At 40.4% G+C, this 25176-nt stretch overlaps 1 protein-coding gene across 4 annotated transcripts in view; it reads right to left on the bottom strand.

Moving 5' to 3' along the window:
- The window catches only part of ALCAM (activated leukocyte cell adhesion molecule), a 123880-nt gene that overhangs the window by 21590 nt on the left and 77114 nt on the right, over positions 1-25176 (bottom strand). For all 4 annotated transcript variants that reach the window (XM_074898595.1, XM_074898606.1, XM_074898615.1 and 1 more), the window contains exons 2-7: positions 14801-14901; positions 11826-12045; positions 7708-7772; positions 7197-7284; positions 6153-6335; positions 1143-1270 (exon numbers count right to left, since the gene is read on the bottom strand). In XM_074898595.1, the coding sequence (XP_074754696.1) occupies positions 1143-1270; positions 6153-6335; positions 7197-7284; positions 7708-7772; positions 11826-12045; positions 14801-14901 (785 nt within the window). The remainder of the gene's footprint in view (positions 1-1142; positions 1271-6152; positions 6336-7196; positions 7285-7707; positions 7773-11825; positions 12046-14800; positions 14902-25176) is intronic.

Genomic DNA, 25176 nt, shown 5'->3' with positions numbered 1-25176 from the left:
TAGACCAGCTTTGAAACAAGCACAGAGTGAAACCCTAATGCATATCTCTGAATCCAGAAAGAGATTTACGATACCTGTGTACCTTGCAAAGAAACCACCAATTCCATCTCTCCTTGAGAGAAAGGACTAGTATCAGGCAGCAGGAAGACTGAAGATAAGACAACCTTGGGTGTTTAGCTATCTCATTGTGATAGTGGAGCAAAGAGAGATACCATACACTTTTTTCCCTGCCATATAGGGAGTTCCTAGGATGACTCACTGAATCTAAACGGCTGTCCTGAGATAAAAGGACTTCAGCTCCTAGTTTCCCTTGCTGCTCTTCAGCAATTCAAACATGCCAGGAGTCCAAAGTAGGTGAGGATTATGTTCAAAGGGCGACCTGCGTTTTTTTGAGTACCTGAAAGCATGCCACTGCTTTTGGCCTCTCCAGCTCTGCTCACTACTACAACAGGAACAAAAAAAGTTATATAAAATAGGAGAGAAGCAGGATATGGAAGCAGGACTAGGAATCTTAGAATGTAAGGCCACATCTCTCTGTGGATTTCACCAATACTAAGAAGATTAATGGTACCAAAGCCTTTTATTTTTCTCAATTTGTGTTTTATGCATTTGACAGATTTGTACTACACTTTCTCCTGTGCTGTCACACATTATTTTCTGTGTTGTTATGCCAGCAAACAATTAATTAATTAACTAAAGAAAAGAAATTGCACAAAGATTCATCTGTGAAAGTTCAAAAAATGGCTGAATTAATTTCCTGTACTTTCACTGCCAGATCTTTGTCTGTTATAACAACAGATGAGATGGTTTTATTCAAGATGCTAAACTGCTTTAGCCAAAACTGTTTCTTATCAAAACATCTGATGATGGGAAATGAAGCCTAGCAATTTTCAGCAGGTCCAAACCCCAAAACTTTCAGGTGGGGTGGGGTGAAGGAGAAGTTTTTTCAAAATATTTTGCCAACTCAGGTGAGGTGTTCTCAGAGTCTGATGTAACGACCAATGCCTATCTGCAGCTATAGTCGCATCGAATTCCTTCCTTCATTTGTTATAAAAATCACGTATACGCTGACATGTAGCAATGTCTGTAGAAAGGATGATACAGAGTATTTCACCATGCAGTGACAGTGAGGCAGGACTTACTGGAATGTAAAACAAGAACTCCTGTGGAGGAGGGTTGCCATTTCCTGAGCACTTCAGAGTGATGTTATCGCCTTCTTTAATGATACTACTTTGTGTCAGCACTTGAATAGTCACCTTCTCTGTTGGATCTGTGAAAATAATGTATACATTTAATAGCTTCTGAAAAAAACCACACAGTAACACTATGAATAGGATATTCATGGCCAAAGAGTACGTGATTTTATCATCAAGCAGGTGAAGTTATTTGCACGTGCAGATCTTTCTATGAAAGAACTGAATTTAATCACACTTCTTAAATTTTTGCCGATGAGGTAAGTGCAAAGAAGCCGTATGATGTAAAATTCATTTTTCTTCACCAAAATACCTGTAACTGAAACAGCAGTGATTACAACCACGTTGTGTGCTTAAAAGAAAAAAACCCTGATCAGTATGAACAGTTCCATGGTGTGATTTCATTATGAGGGATTAACTTGTCCTCTGTGAAGCTCACTGTTTGGAGGACTGCAGCAATCAGAAAAACAACTGAAGCTCTCAACGCCTTGCATTAGTACTAGATAATAGCCTTCTTGCATTAAAAAGAAAGAAATATGAACTAAGAGACTATGTTCAGCCTATTCTATATGCTGATCACTACAGGCTTTCAGAAAGATGAATTTGGTGAATATAATAGGACCCTTAACATAGTCAACAGAACTGTAAATGTAACATACTTCTGTCATGTTCAGTGAAGTTGAACTATAACTTACATTTTACTTTGGTAATTTTTTTTAAGGCAAAGAGTATACTTTAATAGATGCTATTCTTTCTAAGTAAAAGCCTAAATATAATTTTTCAAAGACAAAGTAAAATGAACAAAATTAAAGGAAATAATATGGGCAGATTACTCTCACTGTTTTAATTTCAATGAATAAATAAAATTTCACCAAAGATGCCAGTCTTGCATTAAGACACAGTACAGTGCATCTTATTAGACACTAAAAAAATCTACACAGCAGAGAAACCCTTGCCTGACAGTTGATTTTGTGTGTTTAGTGAAGCGTGTGCTCTACAGCCCTTCCGACCCTTAAGGCATTCATCATGTCTGTCTTCTGCTATGGGATTTCTCAATAACAGGAGCCGCATTCTGCTATGGCCTCTCGACCGACTGAGAGCCCTAACACAGCATCTCACTCTCCTCACTGGAGGAGAGGTAAGAGGTACTGGGCTTCAACAAGCCACATCCTCCCTCCTTCAGATGCAATAGCCTCAATTCCCTTCGACGTCCAAACAGCTTCTACCTCAGCACCTTCAGAGCTGAAGCACAACTTTGCCTGCTTAGGAAAGGGAAGTCCAGCATCACTGCTGGTGTAGAACACAACAGATGCGATGAAAAAGCTTGCCAGGAATCACATGCACACCTCTTGGTGGCTGCTGGCCCAAAAAAAACCATTTCAGGGGCTGTCTGGGGAGCAAAACTGCTTCAGAAACTTGTCTCTTCTTATGCCAAGTTTATGTGAAGGTGATCAAATGTGAAAAAGTTATCATAAAGGATGTCTAGATATACCCTGGAATCGCTTCAGCTTTGTCTCAAGACTGAAAAGGGATGAATTATAATAAGGAAGACTTTAGGACTTTAATTTGGAACAGGTTTTCCCACAGAGATGAAAAGAACTGGATTAAAAATGGACACAGTTTAACAAGAATGACATTCTTGCAAACCATCAGTCTTTCCTGTAGGAATATCTTGCCCTTTTATCTACTGCAATCAACCAGGAACAAATTTTTAATTTCATTCTCTAAACTGGAAGAAAAAGAAAATCTACAGAAGTAAATAACAAGACTAATTAAATTGTTCTGTAAGGTGAAAAGGTCAACCTTCTGAGAAAGACTCAACCCGATGACAGAAAGATACAGTGTTCAGTGCAATGCTGAGTGCTGCTTAGCATGAGTAATGTGCTCCCCTGCTTTCACTAACAAACAGGAGCAGCCTGGTGAAGGTGTATCTTGCCTCTCAGTGGCACATATCTCTGGCTTAGCCCACCTTACCTTATGCTTCTGTAAACCTGAGATTCTGCTTTCTGCAGGAGCAAAATTCTGTGAGCCATCACCAAAAGGCAGTTATTTTGTAAATGAATGCTGCTATCCCAGACCTGCCAGGGCCACAACTGTGTGACTTCAAGGAAAACAGCAGCACTGGAAGCAACATGAGTATAAAGCGTTTTTGACTCTAATCTGTTATGTAAAGAGCTTTATCCATAACAAGACAGATACTTAACAACAGGGCATTACTGGAAAGTCTGCCCGACAAACATTATCTTTTTACACTGATTAATACTGAGCAGAACCCAACATAACTGGAGTCTAGATAATTTAGATATCTGAGATACTATCTGACTGACCAGCTCCAAGAGTTCTCTTGTATTACTCACGTTATTTTCAGTAGTTTGCTTGCTACAGCTGCAAACCAGAGCTGATAATTACTGCTACCTGAGCTAAGTTATCCAACTTCAACTAGCACCCACTCCACGGGAGCTAATACATTCTTCTTCTTATACTAGGTTACAGTGGCTGGCTGCTTCCAGGATGTCAACTAGCTATTAAACGCTTGAGTACTAGAGGCTGCACTAACCCAAAGCTAAAAAACCCCAACAAACAGTAAAACATTTCTTAGATGCTGACTGAATAGGTATAGCTTTAAAAAAAAAATCTTGTGTAGGCATGGTTTTAAGCATGCTCTCTCCGTTTCATTAGGATAAATGGGTAAATTGCAAGGAATGAACAGCAGGTCTTTATGAGTCTTTTTCTGCTTGCTTCAGAGCTGCAAAACACGATAGTTACAGTCAATCTGAAAAAAAAGGGTGAAAGACTTCCATTTTTTGCAGTTGCAGTCAGGATTTTTTTTTTTCATCTGCATTACATTTGACTCATTAAAAGTCACATTTATTGAGAAAGAAACTAATTAGGATCACTGAACTAAATTAAAAAAAAATCAGACATGTCATTATTATTAACTAACATCAGTCACAAAATTAATCTGTTGAAGCTTTGGACATCTATTAATAAAGAGTTTCACATATTTATTTAGAGATGCATTTGAGCAGAGTAAGGAACTGGAAGTTACAGTAACGAAAAATACTCAGAAAGGAAATTGCACAACCCCACATTCTGAAGTCAAATTTCATACTCAGGGCCTCTTCAGTACTAAAGGGTGTGCCCGCCTCCCACTGTTGGCTAATTAGCAGCACAATGATACTGCCCATCTTTGGAGGAAAATCTTAATTAAACTGTTACTAGACCAAGATTAAAAGAGCTAGTCTAACAAACATTAAATCTTTAATACGGAGAGCACATGATATCGGGTGCAGTGACTGTTCTGCCGTGCTGTGCAGCCTTCTTTTTCCTTCCCATTGGTTAAGTCCTTAATTGCAAGCACATGTAGTACACACATCACACAAATTTGCAAGAGACACATCCTCAACAGGTGAAGTAGCCTAATGCATGAAAGTGGTGGGAAATGAGGACAGTAAAGCATCTCTTGGCAAGTAATAGCAACAAGTGCTTTCTGGTCATTATACTCCTTCCCTGTGAACATCTGCCATACACAGCAAGAATTGTTCACAGACATGGGGCTCCACACATACAGAAAAAAAAAACCCACCAGCAAAATTTGGTACCCAACTTAAAAGCAAAACCAAAAAATAAAACCCCCTCTCTCCAGCTTTAAAGTGATAAGATAGGTGTCTGCAGGCTTGAAAATCTCCGTGTTATTTCCAAGGATAATGGTTGCTGTCCCAGAGGTTTTCTTCCCCATTAGTTCTGCCAGTTGTCATTCTGGAGAAACAGCTGGTGAAAATAAAGCTTTAATGTACTCTGGCTTCTCCAGGTGAAACCAAGGAGCAACCGCTCCGAGGTTTGATTTGATCTGACCAAGGTCAAAACTAATCCCCTACTCTGCAGCTCAACAAACTACCTGTGAAGGAGAAGTCCTCTAGGTAGAGCACACCCTGCCACTTCAAGCCCGTGGCTTCATTTTCAGGGCAACAGAGCACACATGCTAGATGGAGAAATCCACTGCCTTACTGATTTTCTTTGCATTCAACTGGATGAGAGTTGTTACACAATGTATACTAAGACTCTATTAGATGCAGGACTGTATACTTAGACACTATCACTCCCACAACAGAGACTTCTTTTATAAGCTGAGGTATAACCTGAAATGTGCAGAAAGGTAACACTTGATTGGACATACTGGGTATCTCCTGTTCTTCAACATTCTACTATGACCTGTTGCCTTCTGCAGCCCCTCAGAAGTGAAATTTTACCAAATTTTGAAATGGCTCTTCCGCCCTCTCTAACCGCTACCACCCCCTCCGACCCTTCCTCACCAACTGCCTGTTTTGTTTACTCAAAGGAGAATTATGACTTCCATAACAGTAACACAGTAAGGAAGTTGCTTTAGGACTCAGGCCAGCTGGAAGTAATTATTTACACAAATTCTCTACTTAAAAGTCTACCAATATTCAAATTATAAATTTTAAGTGTAAAATCAGCATCTTACAACTGTAGATGAGCTACTGTGTTTTCTGCAAGGTAGTCTGCCAGCATTAGCTGTTTGGTGCTGACTCTGAAAAAATGAAAAATGAGTATACTAAAAAAATGCTTTGTGTATTTAGTGCGTATTTCAGGGGACACAGAGAGTCTCTCTAATCAAGCTCGCTAACTTTTGTTCAAGTTCTGAAAAGTCCATTTCACTGTAACTTTTTCTGGTTATCACTTTCCTCTTGTCAACGCAACTTTGATATTCAGTATTCTACTGTTAACAAAGAAATAAATCACAGTTAAATCTGAAGATAAGTAAAAATTACACAGACAACATACCTGTACCTTCTTGCTGCAAATCAGCTTTGAAGAATCATCCTGACAGCCAAGTAGAAATATCTCTGTAGTTTTGTAAACTGTCTGATTTTGCTCCCCCCCTCCCTGCCGAGGTAGACTTCATACAGCAGTATATAGTATAGTATAGTAACTTACAGTGAACGTCGAAGACAACAGGTTCAGATTGTATTGTTTTCTGGCCAGATGGTCCATAATATGTCACAATGCAAGAAAACTTGGCATTTGCATCTTCCTTTGTTGGCATGTACTGAAGAGATGATGTCATGGTGAAGAGTCCAGTAGATTTGTCCACAATCTTTTGCAAATTTATGACCACAACTGAAAAGGAAATACTGTTTCAGTGTCACACAGACAGAATTTGCAAGCTTTTTCCTACATTTTATTGCCCGCTCTGCATTTGTTATCAGGCTGTAAATATGCAAGCAACATGACAAATTACCCAAGAGACTGTATAGTTTTCCTCTAGTATTGCCACTGACATCCACCAGAAACATTTTATCAACAACATACTCCTAATGTACTATACATTTTAAATCAAATCAAAACAAAAAAACTAATTGCAAACTGATGGGGTTTTTAATACAACTCTCAGCTTAATTTGTAAGACAGACAGAAGGCCTCAAAAATGCTGGCAAAAACAATTTTTAGGATCATATTTATAACTTGATTTTAAAAGCATTCTCTATTTTATGGAAGGTAAAATACTGTGGTCTGATTAGCCTGTCAAAAACAAAGTTAAAAGGGAGGGAAAAAAAATATTGTTCTTAAATATCCTGGAAGATAAATACCTGTATAAGGAGATGATGATCTACACAGTCCAAAATACTGGACAGGTGTGAAATTAAGATAGTTAATACCTTATAAGAAGTTGGAAATTAGATACAGGTTTCTACTAACTACACAGGCTCAAGAATAGCCTTGCAGTAACATTAACAAAGGCAACCCCTCCTCTCCATGACATGGTTTTAAAAGCTAGAACTGAGAGATGGAGATTATATGGCATAGGTTGGGTGCTCCTAAAAGGCCTAGAATTTTTCTTCCAGTTTCATCTTTCCATATGAGTAGTTTTTCTCAAAGGAACAATACAATAGACTAAAGCAGAACAACTCTTACAAACACAGTTCTTCACACATATACCTGTCTGTGGATTCAGGGACATTGGCTATTATTGAAACGTACCTTCTTCCACAGGCTGCAAAACTCTCCCGTTTCTGTACCACGTAACATTGCCTTCGGGATAGCTATCTCTTGCAACGCACTCTCCGAGCTGCAAACCACATAGGAATTAGCCACTGTTTTTGTCCACTATGTTTTAATATAATTCTATTTTTGCTTATGTTGCTTCGGGTAAAAATTTCTAGATAGGTCAAATGCTTAACCCCAACCATTTTTCTTAAATAGGACAAATCCCATCAGTGAGGCTTAGGTATGGTTTGGAAGAGGGTTTGGTTGTGGGTCTAAGATCAGGATGATCCCTTTTTGCAGAATCTGGCAGGGCTAATACAGTAGTGGCAAAGGAAGTGTTCTGTGCTCAACCTGGCTGTAGACGAGGATCTCTCACAGGCAGGTGTGCACGCGCACATATTCAACTCTCTTGAGCCTCAGTCCATCACCTCTCTCCGTCCTGACCTGTAAAGGGACTTCAGGCAGCTGTCAGGCACATAACTTTGAGGGAGAATGCTGCTCTTACCATTTGTAGCTTCTCTGTTTCTAAGAAGTCTGCTTGATGTAAGATTTCTGGTTGAGAGGGTTGTTCTAAAACATAAATAGGATAAAAGTACTGGTGAAAGGAGCACAAATAGCTCTTTGAAAAACAAAAAGTTGCTAAAAGATATATGGACTTTGAGACTAAATAGAACAATCTGGCCTAGTATAGTCTTACCTATGCTTCACCATTAAATGAAGAAAAATAGAGATACTTCTACCTCAATACCAGCAAATGGATTGAAAAGGAAAAAACATCACTTTAAAAAGTGTCATACTTTCCATAATGGATTCCATGCATTCTGACAATATATATTTTAGCCAGGCAGACTAGTTCGGCACCTGTGAACTCCGATATATCTGATTTATAGGATACACATACTGGAGAAGGAACCAGTGGTACAGAAACTATAGCAACAGAAAAGCAGCTTTACTCTGGATATTACTGTAGCTGAGCTGTCACATTATAAAGGAACAAATTCAACGCAGTCATTCTTCTAATGTTTATTTTTCTTAACTGGGATTCTTACATTTAAGAAATTCAGATGACAGAGATAAGTGTAATTACTTTAAATGATTCTGAGTTAGTTATGACTCTCTTAAAAAAAACACTTTTTCTTCAGTGCCAGTATGTCTTCTTATTTACTTTTATTATGGTAGATGGACCTCTTAGCTTGCCAAAGTGGAGGATCTATCAGTGTTTCCATCATAAAAGACTACTTTCTAGAGACTACATAACTTGTCTGTTAAAATAGTTTGGCCTGAAGCCCGGAATGCAAATTTTTATCTCCAAAAGAGACAGTTTTCCCCACAATTTTAAAAGAAGGGAAGAGTGAGGGGAAAAAAATAAATCAGTGTTTACACAGTCAAAGAAAGTCTCTACACCCTAAGCTATACTGCTTAAATAAGCATACATATTACATACTTTTATAGACTGAAACATCCTTAACCATGCCAGCTTACAGAACCTTTTTCCCAAATCAAGCTCCCTATGAAATAGTGTATGTATGTTGGTAATCCCAACTCAAAGTGAACTTCACACTATCTTGCCAAAATCTCTGCACAATGATGGAGTTACTAATGTGCAGGTGTATTGCTCCTGCTCTCAATAGCAAGACTATGTATTTCCACAACAATCCATTTGCTCTGTGTGCATGTATGTGTATGTGTTCATGTGCACACAAATGCACAGATGTTCTCCACTTGGAAGACTACGCCAGGATGAAACAGGAACAGCTCAAAAGGGAAATGAAAGCCAATAAAAGAAGCTATTCATTGGACATTTTCAAACAACTTTGCTTGTGGCAAAACCCAAAAACAAACAAACGAAACAGTCAAGGCCATACACCAAAACCATCACAATTTTTTCAAAGGTCTAATAAAGATTTTATTTTTTTCAGATACGTGCATGTTTTATTGTTAGTTTTAAAGGAAAAAGGCTAACCTATTTTCTGTAATAACCTGTCAAAGACAAAACATTTTCATGTCAATTCAAGCAAATGTGGTTTTACAAGACCATTAACAGGCCTTCTGGTTCAGATTTTCGGGTCCCATAAACAGGCATAGTTGGCTGCCTGTTAGAGTCACCAGCAGATCAAACCACAAACCACACCACCTTCCCCCCCCCTCAGCTTTGCTCCCTTTCAACTCTCATCTCCTGTAAGACTGGTTTGAGAAGACCTACTTTTTGGTGCTTTTGATGCCCTACCCTGCAATGCTCCAGTTGAGGGAAGGGGAGGACCTCCTGCTCCCTGGGCCCTGAGCGGCTCTCCCTACTTTAAGCGCTCTGGTGACTCTGAGCAGATGCTCCAGTTGAGAGGCCACCACCTGCTCTCTCTCCGCAGTCTCTGACAGGAAACACCTGCTGCCAAATCCCCACAGCCACACCACGTGCCCCAAGGTAATTCGCTAGAAAGAGACTTATTTGGCATTTACTAGCTCAGCGTCTGAAGTGAGAAGAAATTTTAAATTTGGCAGCAGTAGAGTCCACTTTGGTGGGTTTGCAACTTCAGCATGCTGCTTATCTCTCAGTTTAAGAGCTTGCCAGAGTAGTTTGCAACTCTATATAGGTCCTATCACAGTGGGGGAAAAGAGCTCTCTGTCTGCAAAAGCCAAGCGCTGGTGTAGCAGGACAGCAACTGACGTCCGCCGGGCTGCTCTGCCTTGGAAACTCTGGCCATTTAATTCCAGAAAATAAAAGACGCTGACGGGATCCATCTGGAAAGCTGGTAGAGCTTGTTTGCGTAGTCCAGCAAGTGAGACTAGCAGGTGGTACCTGAGCAATGAGCCATTTCAGCTCGTTAGTTTTGAGTTAATCAGGTAGCACAGCTGAGGACGTGACAAGCTCCACTGTAACCCAGAGTCAGTCATGACTTCTGGGATCCAGCTGAGTTTCAGGTGCACAAGATTTTGGTTTATGAGAGTTGGCAGCTTACCTCTGTTTATCTGTGGTTCAAGGAGTTAGAAACTCCACTGGTTAAATAAATGAAGCCTGCAGGCTACCCTTAACTCTTTCATAATTAAACCAAAAAAGCAAGCAAGCAACAATAAAAATTAAACCCCCAAAACCAGACTCAAGGAAGTTAAATGTTAAGAGAACCCTAAAGTTGCGAACTCAAAATGAAAAACGGCAAAGGTAATTTTTTTCTTGCAGTGCTAAGTCAGCCACATTACATATGTGGCATCCTCTATTCTTATCTTCCTTAGTAAATAGAAGCTTTCTCTATTAGTATTAATGCATACAATAAAACATACAAGCTGTGCTCCATGGCTGAGTTAGCATTGTGTTAATATTTAGTACAGTACACAGTAATTCAAGCAGTTAGCATTTCGTTTCACCATATACCACTGTCTCATCTACATATTTACTGCTGTGCAATAAGTAAACACAATAATTCTTTATCATTTCTTTTGAAGCATTGTGTTTACTATGCATGCTCTGAGCACACTCCTCCCTGTTGTCATTAATTCGATTGCTCTTGCAGTTGAATTGAAAGCGAAACGAGGAAGAGGAATTACTGTTGACTCTAATCTAGCTTCAGTCTCATTTACGCCATTGATAAACTTCTGCCTAGACACCACCGAGGACTCCCGAACACCTCCTCTCTGAGAGAAGAGTAAGGGTGCCCTTCCAAAACATGAATTCACATTTTCAAGCAGAAGTGTTATCTGTTTAAAATTGCCCATTCCCACAAGCAATGCACAGAGACTGACTTTGACTGTGTAAGTCTGCATCTGAAGAGCAGCAAAGGCCAACAAAAAAGCCAAACAGAAGCATGAAGCTGAGGAAGATATCCACAGCTGTCACAGGGCAGCATTTACAAATGCTAACCTTAGTCTCAGCAGACCTGTGCCCGTAAAAAGGAGTAACAGACACCTCCACAAGATGACTTGGGGTTTGAAGGATTACACGTCTACTCTGAATCAGCACCAGGAAGAGGCCAGGTTTGCCCACACTCTTGTGCAAGCTCAGAGTAGGACTGTGCCTCAAAGTGCTGGGCCTCCCACTGTGGGTCAGCTTTGCAATCCATCCATAGCAATACTGAACACTAATTAACTTTTCTGTGCTCTACAGCAGAACGGCAGACCGGTCCTCCTCCTGATAGTTCATCAGGGGACAAAATAAGCATTTGGGGCTAGCAACTCGTTTTCTAGCCTCTTGCTCAGAGCTCATACCCACTGCATACTAGCTGCTCAGAGCTAGTTTAAACCTCTCCGTTGATCTAATCCTGCAGACTGCACACAGTTAATGCTTCCCTCTTGCAGAAAAATTTGCTCAGAGAACAAATGGAAAATAATCAGTGCTAATTTTACATTTTTCATTTCCAAGGCCAAATGACATCACACAAGTGAGTCATTATCAAAGACTAAAATTCTCTTTGAGCCAGCACTTATCATGAATAAACTGCAAGTGCAGGCAGTCCTGTTACGTAAATGCCACCAGTAGATTACATTTTTGAAAGCTGCAGAAATTTGCTAGTCCTAGTAATTTACTCAGCCAAACTTACTCTCTTGGCTTTAATCTTTCCCTTAAACAAAAGTTTCTGTAATTTATGATTCAGATGCTGATGAATGTTAACAGTAGTAACAACTAGATTTACTTACTGAAGACTTTGACTATCGTTGGCTCTTCGGATACATCATCTTCTGTAACTAGCATACATACAAATCTCTTTTCATCACTGATTCTTGCATTCTTGATGGATAATGTATAGTTTTCTGAGAGACTCAACCTGTCTTTGTAGTCTGGTACATCATCATACTGTACATTTTTTTTTGTTGATGATCTGAAGGCAATAAATACTGGAGATCCATTGGGCATTTCCTATAATAAAAGGATAAACACCTCTATTTTGCATAAACACTCACTTAGAGGTTCCTGAAGATCTGTGATCGGTAAACCCGCAATTAAAAAAAAAAAAAAATCTAAAAACTGCATCAGATGGCTTTTTTCCTGATTAATTTCTGCTGTACAAACAAGAAATTCAGTGTAATACAAGAGCTAGTTTAAGACTGCTGTGGTACACACTGAGAATAACATCAGTAGTAATAATTTCAATCCTTTGGCTCAATCTCGGCATAGCATAGGGGTTTCTCTGATGAAGGATGGTGGTTCTGGCACCACCTGCCTCTGTATGAAAAAGTATTTGAAATAGAAGCATTCGTGGGCTGGTCTCAAAAGCTTCAGTCTCCTTTTTGTTCATGATTGTTTTACATATTCATATTGTTTGTCTGGGATATTCAGACTTCATTTCAAATGCAGGATTTAATCAGGCATAACTGCCTATTTTATTCTAAATTAGTTTTTAGCTTTTTTCCCCTTTGTTTTCAAAAGACCCGAGTGTGTAGCATGGGAATATACATACAATCAAATATTGTTGTTTATGCATCTCAGGATAATCTGCAAAATATTATTTTCTAGACATCTTCCTTACATTAATAAGTATGCAGTTGCCATCCTAAGAAGGAATACAAAGTTTACAGCCTTGCACAAACTTACCAAATAAAAAATTTATTTTTACGAGAGACAAAGTTACAGGCTGAGTTCTGCAGGACTTCGTTCCCTGCTCCCCCTACACACACACACAGAGCAGGGACAGACACTGTCTGCCTTTAAATAAAGTGAGGTGAAAGGTTGACGCCATCTTTATGTTCAGTATTGTGCTGGGGGTTGGAAGAGGTTTTCGTTCCCTTTTATCCCTTGCACCTTGCAGCACTGATGTGAGTAGTGTTCCCAGCACAATACCTCAGCTTGACTGCAGAGCCCACAAAAGCATGACGATGCTGTGACAAGAGATGAGTGGTGTCAGAGCTGGGCAAGGAGCAAGAGGCAACAGCTAATGTGAAGTTTAAATTCCCTTATAGTCATTCTCCCTCTCCCACTTTTAACTCTCGTATTACTCCAGATGTCTATGACAGAAGAAAGAAAGCTTTGCCTTGACTCAATACACATGAAGTTGACTCTCAAGCACAAATGATCTCTAAACTCTGTAAGCATACCTAGCAGCCAAGCACGCACAGGTAGATGCTGAGAGGAGCAAGACCTGCTCCTGTCACAGTGCAAGGCTCCCAGTGAGTCCGGACTCCCACCACCAACACATATTGCTACTCCTAAGGCAGCAGAGCAGAAGACCAAGTTCTTCCTTCTTCCAGTGAAATAATCACCTGACTAAAATACCTAAACCAAACCCTCCCCTTGCTAAAAACAAGTGTTGCCATGCTGGGAGCTGCCCTGCGAGAATGGGTATCGCTTTCACCAAGTTGTGCATGCTGTGTCAACAACTTCATACAATAGCAACTGGATGGGCTATTCTCCATGTTAGGTTTCATGTCCCTTTCCATTTAAGGAGAAGCTGTAAAATCCCATTTGCTGCTTGGTACTTGTCTGAGATGACCAATCCAAATGCACTGGAAAGAGATAATGCATTTCTTTTTCTCAAAATAGCCTTGCATCTTCATACAGATGGACTTCTTCCCAAGAAAAGTCAGAAGACTAAAAAGCACAGTGCAAAATGTAGGCTCTGCATCTTCTGAACATTTATATGAAAGAGCTTCACTATCCCTTTTAGGAAAACATCCTCTAGAGACTTCTGACTTCATTTCCCAAAACATGTTTGTGGAGCAGGAACTCTTGAGGGTGCTGCAAAATCTCTAAACTTCCAGGTCCAAGGGAAGGAGGCAGGGGGGATTATGACACACCTGCTGTGGCAGACCAGTCTGCTGCAAAATAGGCAGGTGAATGCCATTTAAGAAGAGAGAGAACTACGTAATTTTAAATCCAGTGTCAGAGTAAACAGCACCTGTTGCCAGTAACACTTTGGTTTGAGCACAAGAGAAGATTTAGATGAACTTAGAGTAGCAGGAATACTAGTTGTCCCGTGTCAGTCCGAGAAAGGTTCTGGTATCCTGATGGTTTCTTCCACATAACGTTCCAGATTTTGACTTTGATATGCTTATTCTCCTTTTGTTCCTGAATTCTGACTGGACACAGGAGAAGGGCACCCTGTGGTGTTCCTGCTGCAGGATGACCAAGGCAACCAGGAGCACACTGGCGATTTTGCCTCTGCTCTCCACATGCTGGAAATGGCAGAGCGAAACCACCAGCAACTCTACTAAGGTTGGCTCTGGCCTCTTCTTTGCTGTGCATTAAACACACCAAAGCATGAAACTGTACCGAGTGACTGTCAGATCAAGGAGACCTGGGGACAGCACCTTTCTGGGGATGAAGCACCTGCGCATGCTGTTTCAGGCAGCCCACTTCAAAAGTATTCAAATGTACAATGATGGCTCTGTCAAGCGAGTGAGACACCACTAGGTAACATGCCAGATCTCTAATTCAGGTTGGCAAAGAACTGCCGAATAATTATTTCTCTTGAACAATGAGATTAATTCCTCAAACCTCTCATCTGTGCTTGGCAGAAATTATGCAGATTGAAATCTTGCAGTCTTACAAACACAGGAATGAAAGTCTTCGTATTCAAAGCAGAAATCCTATCAATTGGAGTCTTGTAGTATCACACACAAAAAATACACATCTTCTTATACCAGCTGTAATGAATGTAAAGGTAAGCTATACTTACGTATTTCCATTTTCCAAACATAAGCCCATCTGGTACTTCTAGGCGACAAGGCATAGTAATAGTATCTCCATATACTGCATTTACTGTGTACAATCCCAGAGCTAGAGGAGAAACAGAAAGAGAGGAAACAATTATAAGCGTTTTCTTGAATTTCCATATGCTAGCTAATGTCTGGTTCACAGCTATTACAAAAGCAGAGCCATGTCCTTTGTAAATGGGTATTTTTCCAAAATGTAGGATTTATCCCCAACCTCCCAATAAGATAGGATTATTCCTTTACTTAAACGTTATGATCTTTTCGTTCTCATGTTTTCTGCTGCAGTCAGTGGGAGCCAAGTAGATTTTCAAACTGGATTGCACCTGCTCAACTGGATGAACATGTACACTACAATCAGTATCCACAGCTATTGTCCCAAACTTAAAACTTTAAAAGGAAAATCCCTAAACCTTTATTTTTTTTCATCTGAAAGACCAGCCATTTCTGCCTGGAGAGCTTATGTTGCAATGCAGTATTGTGAGGAGGCCAGCAGACAAGTGATATTCTGACCGCTGCACTACATAAAGACTTGCAAAAGAAAGAATGTGTTAAGTGCTGGGTACCCTTACACCTGAGAAACAAACTAGTCTGCACAGTTAGATTTTGGAAAAATGAAGTGAAATGCTTCTATGAATTATTTAAGAATAGCTTTTTTGGAAACCTCAGCACAATGTTATTGTGCTAATGCACACAAATTTACAGAATAAAACTGACCCGCTTATTTTCATTGTCCAAAACACGTGAATTGAACAAAACCAACAGACCCTCAAGAGATGAAACGTTAAAATCCAAGGAAGTTTAAAGGGGAAGATGTTACAGCTTGGTATATTTGCTATAATGCAACTTTGCTTTGCTCTCATTTTCTGTAGTTCTCTCTGCTCTTGGTGATGCTCACGGCTTCTTACACTGGAGGGAGGTTTTGCCTCTGGTGCTTGCCTGGTGTCACTGAGCATGTACCCTGACTGCCCACTCTCACCCACACGTCTGCAGCTTTTGTCAGGGTCTTCTGCCCAAAGACTCAGGGTCTCCCCCTTTCATCTGCAACTGGAGCTACACAATCAAAGGCTTGCTGCCAAAGAAACCTTATTTCAGAGTGAGCAGTAGGATGCTGGTGATGTAGCCAGGGCCACAGAAACACCCAGGCTTCTTAGAGACATTCATTTTTCCAGAGATTCAGCCCTTCTTGATAGAGCTGAAAAAAGCAAACCCATTCCCATGCACTCCCAAAAGACCGGAGCCACAGACCCCTTATCTTTTCCCAAGTCCTGAGGCAGCCACTGGGATGACCTGACAATCCTCTTGCTTTCTGCATGTGTGCCTCTATAGGGAGGTTTTCCCAAGAGTTTTTCTGTTTCTTTAAAAAAAAGTCATGTGTTTTTAAAGAGCCAAACACTGAATTCCTTGCCTAGAATTTAAATGAGAAAGACTCCAGAGCATTTTCCTGAAGTGAGGACTTCAGGTATCACCTTTAGCACCAGTTCATATTTATTATTTGTATGACAGTGACAATCAGGCTGTAATCTGTGCTGTGTGGTACTTCACAAAGAAACAGTATTCCAAAATCCTGCCTTAGAGAAGCTTACAACCTAGACAGCATTGCATGGCAAGGCAGAGAAAGGGGCAAGCAGGCTGGAGCATAATGGACTGAAGGAATGCAGGAGATAACAGGCACCACTACCCACACATATCTTAAACTTTCTTTTCTTCACACTGCTCCTTTTCAACTAACAACTGCTGTTCTTCTTCTGATTCTGTTGTGTAATTAGTCACAAAAATTCACACTATAAGCAGGACTGTATGCTATAATTTGCTGTACAGTTTACGCAGACCAGATGTGACAATAGCAGTCAGTCCACTAGATGGTGCTCAGTAAGTGCAATCTTTAAAAATGAAATAAAAACTTTTTTTAAGAAATCGGCTAACTTCAATTTTAGGCAAATAGGACCAATCAAACTATAAATGGAAGTAAAATTCAGAGCTGGAACAAATTCTTCCCTTGCACTCATCCTCATTCTGATCTCCAGGAGGGGGACATAGCAACTTTGGCTTCTCAAGTTGAACCCCAATTTTAGTTTCTGCTAGAGCTACAATAAAGAGTCCTTTTTGGTTCCTCTCTCCCATGGGTGCAAAATTACAAGACACTTGCAAATATATATTCAACTAGTAAGCTGGTTAGTATACGTTCAAATTCCAGTCAAGTGTCATTTACTAATTTGAAATTCTGTAATGGTATTTTGCATCACATAGAAAACCAGAAACTGTTCCTCCCTGCCAGGAGATAACTTCTTGTCACGAGGGGAAAACAAAATGACCCTGTGGAATCTGTAATGTTGTTCTCTCCTAGACACACATTTAACCCCTGCAAGTTGCTAAGGTAACAAGTAAAATAACTTGATGAACAGCCTCATGAGTGTGAATTAAATTGTTTCTGGAAAGGACTTATATTTATAGCATTTGGAGCAGGTAACTTTTGACTGGCCTCTGATTTTAGAAGAACTCTGAAAGCCATTCCTTAAGATGGACAACCTCTCCTGCAAAACGATGTCTTGCCATAAATTCTGTCTAAACTGAAGTAATACGGTTTTCTATAAATTGTTAACACAGAACGAGAAAGACACGGGTTTTACCTTATACAGAGAAATAGTCCTTAGAAGAATACAAGAGGTCCTGCTGTAAAATTTTCTCCTACCACTTCTGTAGCAACAAATGTAGGATGTTTAAGGAGTGCAAACTAGTTGAATAACTGCAAACTTTACCTGCAGGAACTGCAGTGATCCCCACAAAGCAACTTTGCAAACCTAGACGTTTAAGAGAAAAACAATCACCTCAACAAATTTGGAAATTCCTCTCTCTGTTGGTATTAGATGTATTTTTAAAATGGTGGGATGAAGAAGAAAACAGAAAAAAATGACTGCTTAAAGATATAACAGTGCTTAGCACCAAGCATCATTTTCTGAGGGCCCTTTACATAGTTTCCATCTCATTCTAAGAAAATGAAAGCAGGATCTACAAATATGTAACAAATTGCTCCATGCCCTGACACAACACAGGGTCAATGTCAAGGCCCTCATATCTCATTAACTGCAGGAGGGTGCAAAGACAACTGTAGGGAATAACACTAGAAGAAATCACTGGACATCATGCCCTGCCTTGCTGTATTTCTGATGCACCTTTCTGTAGCTAATTAAGAGCTCAGCCAGGTCCCCTGCATGGTTTTCAGATGTTGCCTTTAAAACAACCAGCACTGTTAATAACAACACTAATTCAGAGTCAAGACCTCATCTCACGTATGCTGGGAGCAGCTCTATTTGTACTAGTTATGAATTACACCTATATACCAGGTTAATCCAGCTCACTTTCCCTCCATGCCTTTATATACAGCTTTGAGCAGGCTGAGGGGTTTAACTCATTTCTCCTTCTTTGATCCAGTGGTGAAGAAACTCTGAGCAAGATTAAACCTTTCCACGTAGGTTCAGACACAGGAAGAAAGCAGCAGCATCAGGAGGTATGATGACTCAGAGAGATCCCAGCAGGACACAGCTAAACTGAGATGGCATTTGCTGTTGATGCTTTTAATTACAGTACTTTCCAGGTCCCCATGGCAGTGCTAAATGGCATCCTTCTTCGTCCCCCTCTCTGCCTCTGTTTCACAAGGGAGGAACCAAACTGTACCTACATATTTGGGTGACAAAACAAAAAATCTACTCGATCAGAGGCTTAAAGGCAGAGGAGGTGCTGTTGTTATTTTAGATCCTCACCAAGAGCATATGATGTAAGTCACAATTTCGACTAATATTTTTAATCAACAGGATCATATAAGAGGAATAGATATTACAGAAGGTACCTAAAAATCAGGAAACTGATGTTCTCCCAAGGAAATAACAAAAGCTGTAGGAAGTGTGGAAAGCAGCCATCTTTTCCGTCTCTACCTTCCATTTGAAATACTGAGTATTTTTCTCCGTGCAAAGACATTTAAGTGGTTAAGAGCAACATTTTTGTGACAGATGTAAACAGAACAAGGGCTGTTCAAATACCCTTTAGATGCAAGATCCATGGGAGACTATGAACCTGTATCTGAAAACTACAACTAGCAGATGTACTGCCCAAAACTCCTCTTCACCTGCTTGGCTGCCTCACAGCACAGCTTTACTTGTTGTTACTAAAGCAATGGAAAACTGGGCAACTGAATCTCCCTCAATATCTTGTAGTCCACTGATTTAAAATGTGATGTTTTACATCTACAGGGATGTCCTTCTGCACCTAATTTTTTAGTGCCGATGCTTCAGCACTGGCAGGTTCAGCAATGATGTTTTCTATTCCATTTTCTGGGCCCAAGGAGCAAGCTCTGATTACCAGAGAACAGCAGGACAGGCTGGCTGCTATGGTTCTTTGAACATCAGCACTGAGCACTTCGAAGAGGTCAATTAGCAGCTTCTGGAGTGGAAGTGTCCAAACCAAAGAGCTATTATGTCTATTTAACACCTCGTTCAGAAACTGTAGTTAACTACTTTGGAAACTCTGAATTAGGATTAGCACTTCAAATCTTTATTTGAGGTTTTGGCCCTCCCATTTTATCTCCAGGCAGCCCAGATTAGCTTGTACTTAACACATTGTAGGAGGTTAAAAAGCCTTGCCTCATGAAGTAAGTATTTTATTAAATTGCTTGCTATCAGCTCTGAAGTAGCAACAGGCAAATCTTTCCTTCTGCCTTCCACTTCCCAAAGGGATTTCAGCTATAGAGGCATATGCATAGGTCCTCTTGAGCATCTACTTAGCTACCTGCCCAAATGGTTGGTATCAGCCTAAATTATTTCCTTTAGGAAACATCAGTATTTCACAAAAACAATAATTACATGTTCTTAAGATCAGGAAGTCATCTTTCTGAATCACAGAATCATTTAGACTGGGAAAGACCCTTAAGATCATTGAGTCCAACTGTAAACCTAGCACTGTCGAGTCCACCACTAAACCATGTCCCTAAGCACCAGGTTTCGCATCTTTTAAATACCTCCCAGGGATGGTGACTCAACCATTGCCCTAGGCAGCCTGTTCTAGTACTCAATAACCCTTTCGGTAAATAAATTTTTTCTACTATCCAATCCAAACGTCCCCTGGCACCACTTGAGGCCATTTCCCGACATCCGTCTTAGTAGAACCTCCTCTCAAGTAGTTGCAGAGAGAGATAGTCTCCCCTCAGCTTCCTTTTCTCCAGACTCAACAACCCCAGTTCCCTCAGCTGTTCCTCATGGGACTTTTTCTCTAGACCTTTCACCAGCTTTGTTGCTCCTTTTTGGACATGCTTTTATTAAGAGTAACTTTTTTTTTTTTTTTAAAAAAAAAAAAAAGACAAAGCAGTATATGAATGACAGCTGGGTATTGAAACAATGCAAAACAGATTAGAAAAAGCCCTCCAGCTTTGCATGGGACAAGACTTGACAGCAGTATTTACTGTCCCAACTGCTGATATCAATCATGCCTTAAAATGGATTTGAACACTGAAAAGTATTTTCCATTCAATTCAAAGCACTATTTAGAGAAAAAAATTGTTTACAGAATCAGATTGGTTGAGGTTGGAAATGACATCTGGAGGTCATCTGGTCCAACTTCCCTGTTCAGGCAGGGCAACTTACAGCTGGTTGCCCAGTATCATGTCCAGATGGCTTCTGAGTATCTCAGAAGAATGGAGACTCCACAGCCTCTCTGGGCAACCTGTGCCAGTGCTTAGTCATCCTCACAGAAAAAAGGGTTTCCTGATGTTCAGAGTTATGTCCTACATAGTGTTCCCACATTCATACATGTGCCCATCACATCTTGTCCTATTACTGGGCACTACTGATGAGAGTCCGGCTTCATCTGCTTCGCAGCCTCCCTTCAGGTATTGGTACACATTGATGAGACCCCCTCCAAGCCTTCTCTTCTCCAGGCTGAACAGTTCCAGCTCTCTCAGCTTTTTCTTATAGGAGAGATGTTCCAGTCCGCCATCTTCACGGCCCTTCAATGAACTTTCTCCAGTGTGCCCATCTTTCTTTTGTACTGAGGAGCCCAGAACTGTCACAGAACTCCAGATATGGCCTCACCAGCACCGAGCAGAGGGGGAGGATCACCTCCCTCAACCTGCTGGCAACACTTTGCCTAATGTAGCCCAGAATACCATTAGCCTTTTTTGCTGCAAGGGCACACAGCTGATTGTGTTCAACTTGGTGTCTACCAGGAACCCCAGGACCTTTTCTGCAAAGCTACTTTCCAGATGGGTAGCCGCCTTCCATGCTGCATGGAAGTTGGACTTTTCAGACAGGACTCAATTATTTTTTCTCCCTCTCTTTTCCTTGCCTGGTGTTGCATTTAGGGTGAAAATAAATTTGGGGATAGATAAATCCCCTTGTGTTCTAGCTGGTCCTCAGAGATTAGAGGGGCTAGGGGTGGCTGGACTTATCTCTTAATAGGTATGCCAATTGGGGCCATAACTATAGGTCTGACCCAGCTCAAACAGCCCATATACTTTAAGTCTGGTTGCATTCAAGAGAAGCAGTCAGATTCACGAATAGTATGGTTTATTTTCATGCAACATCTACATATTCTTTAAGATCGCCTGTGATAAATGCACAAACTGCAGGTTAGCTCTATAGCACTACACAAAAGAAAAACAATTGCAATCATACACAACAGTTCCTGGGTATACGCTCAGAGTAGCTGAGGAAATCTTAGCAAAAGGCGTCCCTTCTGGGGGGGGCGGCGAGAGCACAAACCCGTCGATCTGTCTCTCCGATTTGGTGTCGGATTATTGTCCCTCCAAGTCAAGTACAAACTTGAGGTACTATTTATCTTAGTTTGTGTGGGTGGGACTGTGGGCAAGCCATTATCTTTTGAGTAACGACACAGCACATTCCTTGGTGCCAGGGGTACAGCTGGTTTTGGGGGGGAAAAAAGGGAGGATGAGGAACAAGGCTGGCAGGCTACTGCAAAAATCATCCCTTGAGAGAAAAAAAGTAGAGCAGGAGATAAATCTATCTTTGAAATGAGTGAAAGAATGGTACTACACGGCCTACACCCTGCTTCATATTCCTCCTTGGCGCCATGACAAACACAAAATCACTGGATCTCCATCCCATCCTGTGCTTGCTCTGGGCACCCTGTGTCACGGAAATGTGCGTTTTACAGATTTCTCACCATTTTGCTTTTCTCACATTTCCAACATTTAACACCTGGCAAAAAGTAGCTTTTCCAGTAAGATGTTTAGTAAATTCTAAAGACATTCACAATGCTGATCATGGGAGCAGAGAAGAGAAAGTACAGGAAACATGTCATGGACCTCATGTTTCCCTACCTGGGCCTTACAAAGTCAGCTGAAAAAAGGGTAAGTTCTGTATGAACATAATGGGACTGTCAAGTCACAACAGCCTGGGAGCCAAACACCACTCAGTCTGAAGTCTGCAGACCTCTGCAACAGAGGCCCAGGTGCCATTTTTTCAACAAGCTCGTCCTTGTGATCCAGCTTGCTTTACTGAAAAACAGCCTCTTCACATGAGCTACAACAGGCACTCATGCACAGCTCACACAGACGTGCCCTTAGTCATTCATCTTCTGACATAGCACAGAAAACACAAGATACACTTCAAGATGTCAAAACAAAAGCAAAGCAAAAAGAAAAGGTTCATGTTATCAGAATTCATGCATATGACAGCATCCACTTCAGTTCAGAGGTTACGATCATTCTTTGTTTCATATGCTGGGCATCAAAATTGGGAAGCAGGGCAAACACTTCCAAGAAAATCAAACACTGATTATCTTCATCGTACAAATATGATTAAAGACAAAAGAGTTTATGTTTGTGGATATGTTACCTGATACAGCTTATATAAACAGTACATATTGTTTCTTATCTCTCTACCTCTACCTCTACCTAACAAATCCACACGTGGGTGATTACTTCAAAAGAACTATTAGCTACAAGAGAACCATCAATATTGTCCAAGAGGGAAAAGAACTTCAGATAAACATATTCAACAGTATTTAATGTAACATACTCTTGTAAAACAACATAACAGAACATGCTGAAGGGTTTCTTATACTTTATCACAGCATTCCTTCAATGAGTTTTAAACCCTGAATAATATTAGCATGCAGGCAATTTTAACACCAAAGAAAAAAAAAAATCCTTTATCATTTTATAAGCACTGATGCAATGGACAGCAATTACCCTTTGGAATCCTCACTAACTTGAGCTCTTTGAAGATACAAAGTAGCTGACTGGGAATGCACATTCAGGGTGTTTTAGGTGGTTTTTTTGAGAAGATCCAACTCAAAACATGGTTGTGACTCTGGAAGATGTTGAATTCTCCTCTGACAAGCCAGTCAAAGAAGCACCTACTTAACTCCAGAGACACAAGTAGCCAAACCCACACAAACAGAAGCACTTACATGCTTAACACTGCTTTTGGCAAGTACTCGGGCAGATTAGGGAGATGGGACTTGGCACCCAGCAACATCAAGGCATCAGGCAGTAAACATCAGTAAACAGACAGAGTATTTAAAGCTAGATACTGAAAACACCAGAGCTGGAGAATAGACATTAAATGCCAGCAAAATTCAGCAACTGTTACACCACACAAAGCATTACGTTTGTTTAAAATATGCAGAGTTTATTCTTATAAATGAGGAAAAAATACTGAAGGAAACACTTCAACACTTTATAAATCCTTTCGCCGATGAACACTAACAACTAATATGCTCCTACTCCTTTCAAATTCTGTACAAATCAAATGTTTTCCTTATCAGTACAAACAAACCAGCTATTATCAGAAACTAGCCAAGATAACATATGCCATCTGACCAAGGCTGCATGAGCTCTATCACCTTATCAATAAAGAAATCCTCAGCCCCATCCTCCATCTCTGGTCAAGATGGCAGAGATCAATGCACGTTTCTCTGTGGGGTTTTGCTCTGTAGTTCAGCCAGTCATGCATGATGAACAGTTTTCCTACACAATACATCGGTTTGGCTCTCTGTGTGACCCTAAGTGTGAACCCAAGGCTGAGACCTCCATGAGTTTAGGTCCAAAATCTCACAGAATACTTCAACCACAGTTTTCAAAGTCCTGCAATATGGCCAAATAAAACTCTGAGTGCTGTGTGCCTGTTCACAAACCAGACTACTCACTGCTGCTTATTTCACTGAGGGTTATTTCTGCTCTAGGATTTCAAAACATCCAGCTGTTTCAGTCTTTCAGTGGCTATTTTCCCCACTTCCCACACGAGAATACAGCTTTTGCACCTGTACGCTCCCTTCCTGTAAGCTTTGCTTGTAGCTTGATTTGGAACAATTTTAGCACAAGCTTTTGAAAAGACTGAGGTACATTTCAATCTGTAAGGCAGAGGTCTTAGAAAGTTATATCCTTCCAAGAGCATACGGGTTTGTACTAGATGCTACAAGTGTGTAGTTTACAGGGGTGATCATTACTGTAAGCTTTACCCTAGGGAGCTTCACATTATGCATTTCATCGTCCTTGCTCCTAAAGGAGTACACTGGAGAACATACAGAAGAAAAGCTTCTTCAGTCTGAATGTACCAAAATGCCTGGATTGCATCTAAATAATGATGACTAATAAGCTTTTGTCAGCTTAGGAACTTAAAAGTGTTATATATAAAAAGCAATAATCATGACAGTAATCATAAGAAGTTTCTAGAATTTTTTATATGTACGCAAAAGAAATTTGTACATACTCATACTTCTTTAAAAGTTGAATGTCCATCATTAAATGCATTGTCATTGTCACTTAAAGTAAACCAGATACTGCTTTCCAAGTCAGCAAAGCTTTCAAATTATATTAAAAAAGCTGTTCCTAGCATTAGCTTCTGCAAAGCTTGAGACCATACGATCAATTCAAAGCTCAGTAACTGATGCAAAATGCTACTGCAAAATTAATTACTTGTGTCAGCACATCAACCTCACTACCTTCTCACCTCAGCCTCTGTTCCAACGCCCAGCTCCAAGACAAAGGAAGCTGCTAAGACCAATAGCTCTGAAACAGGACCTGCAAAGCTCTGGTTTGCCTGGCAGCAGTAAGCGCATCTCTGCTTTTTAATCTGGTCCCTTTTAAATCAGGAAGGCTCAAAAACCTACTAAAGAACTGGAAGGATAACTCGTGAAAGCCACCAGTGCCTTTGTACCACACGGGCTTTGTTACAGCAAAATTTCCCTTTCAGGGGAAAGTCCTCAGCTTATTTCTACAAGCCACCACCCCAAAACACCACCTGTGATTTCAATGGCCTTCTAATCACACTATTTTATGGAAACCCTAGCTTTTGGCTCAGAATTACATAACTCTATTTCTGGATTTAGT

Source organism: Athene noctua, chromosome 1 (genome assembly GCF_965140245.1).
Source record: "Athene noctua chromosome 1, bAthNoc1.hap1.1, whole genome shotgun sequence".
NCBI classification, from domain to species: Eukaryota; Metazoa; Chordata; class Aves; order Strigiformes; family Strigidae; genus Athene; species Athene noctua.
This window is presented reverse-complemented; position numbering and strand designations above follow the sequence as displayed.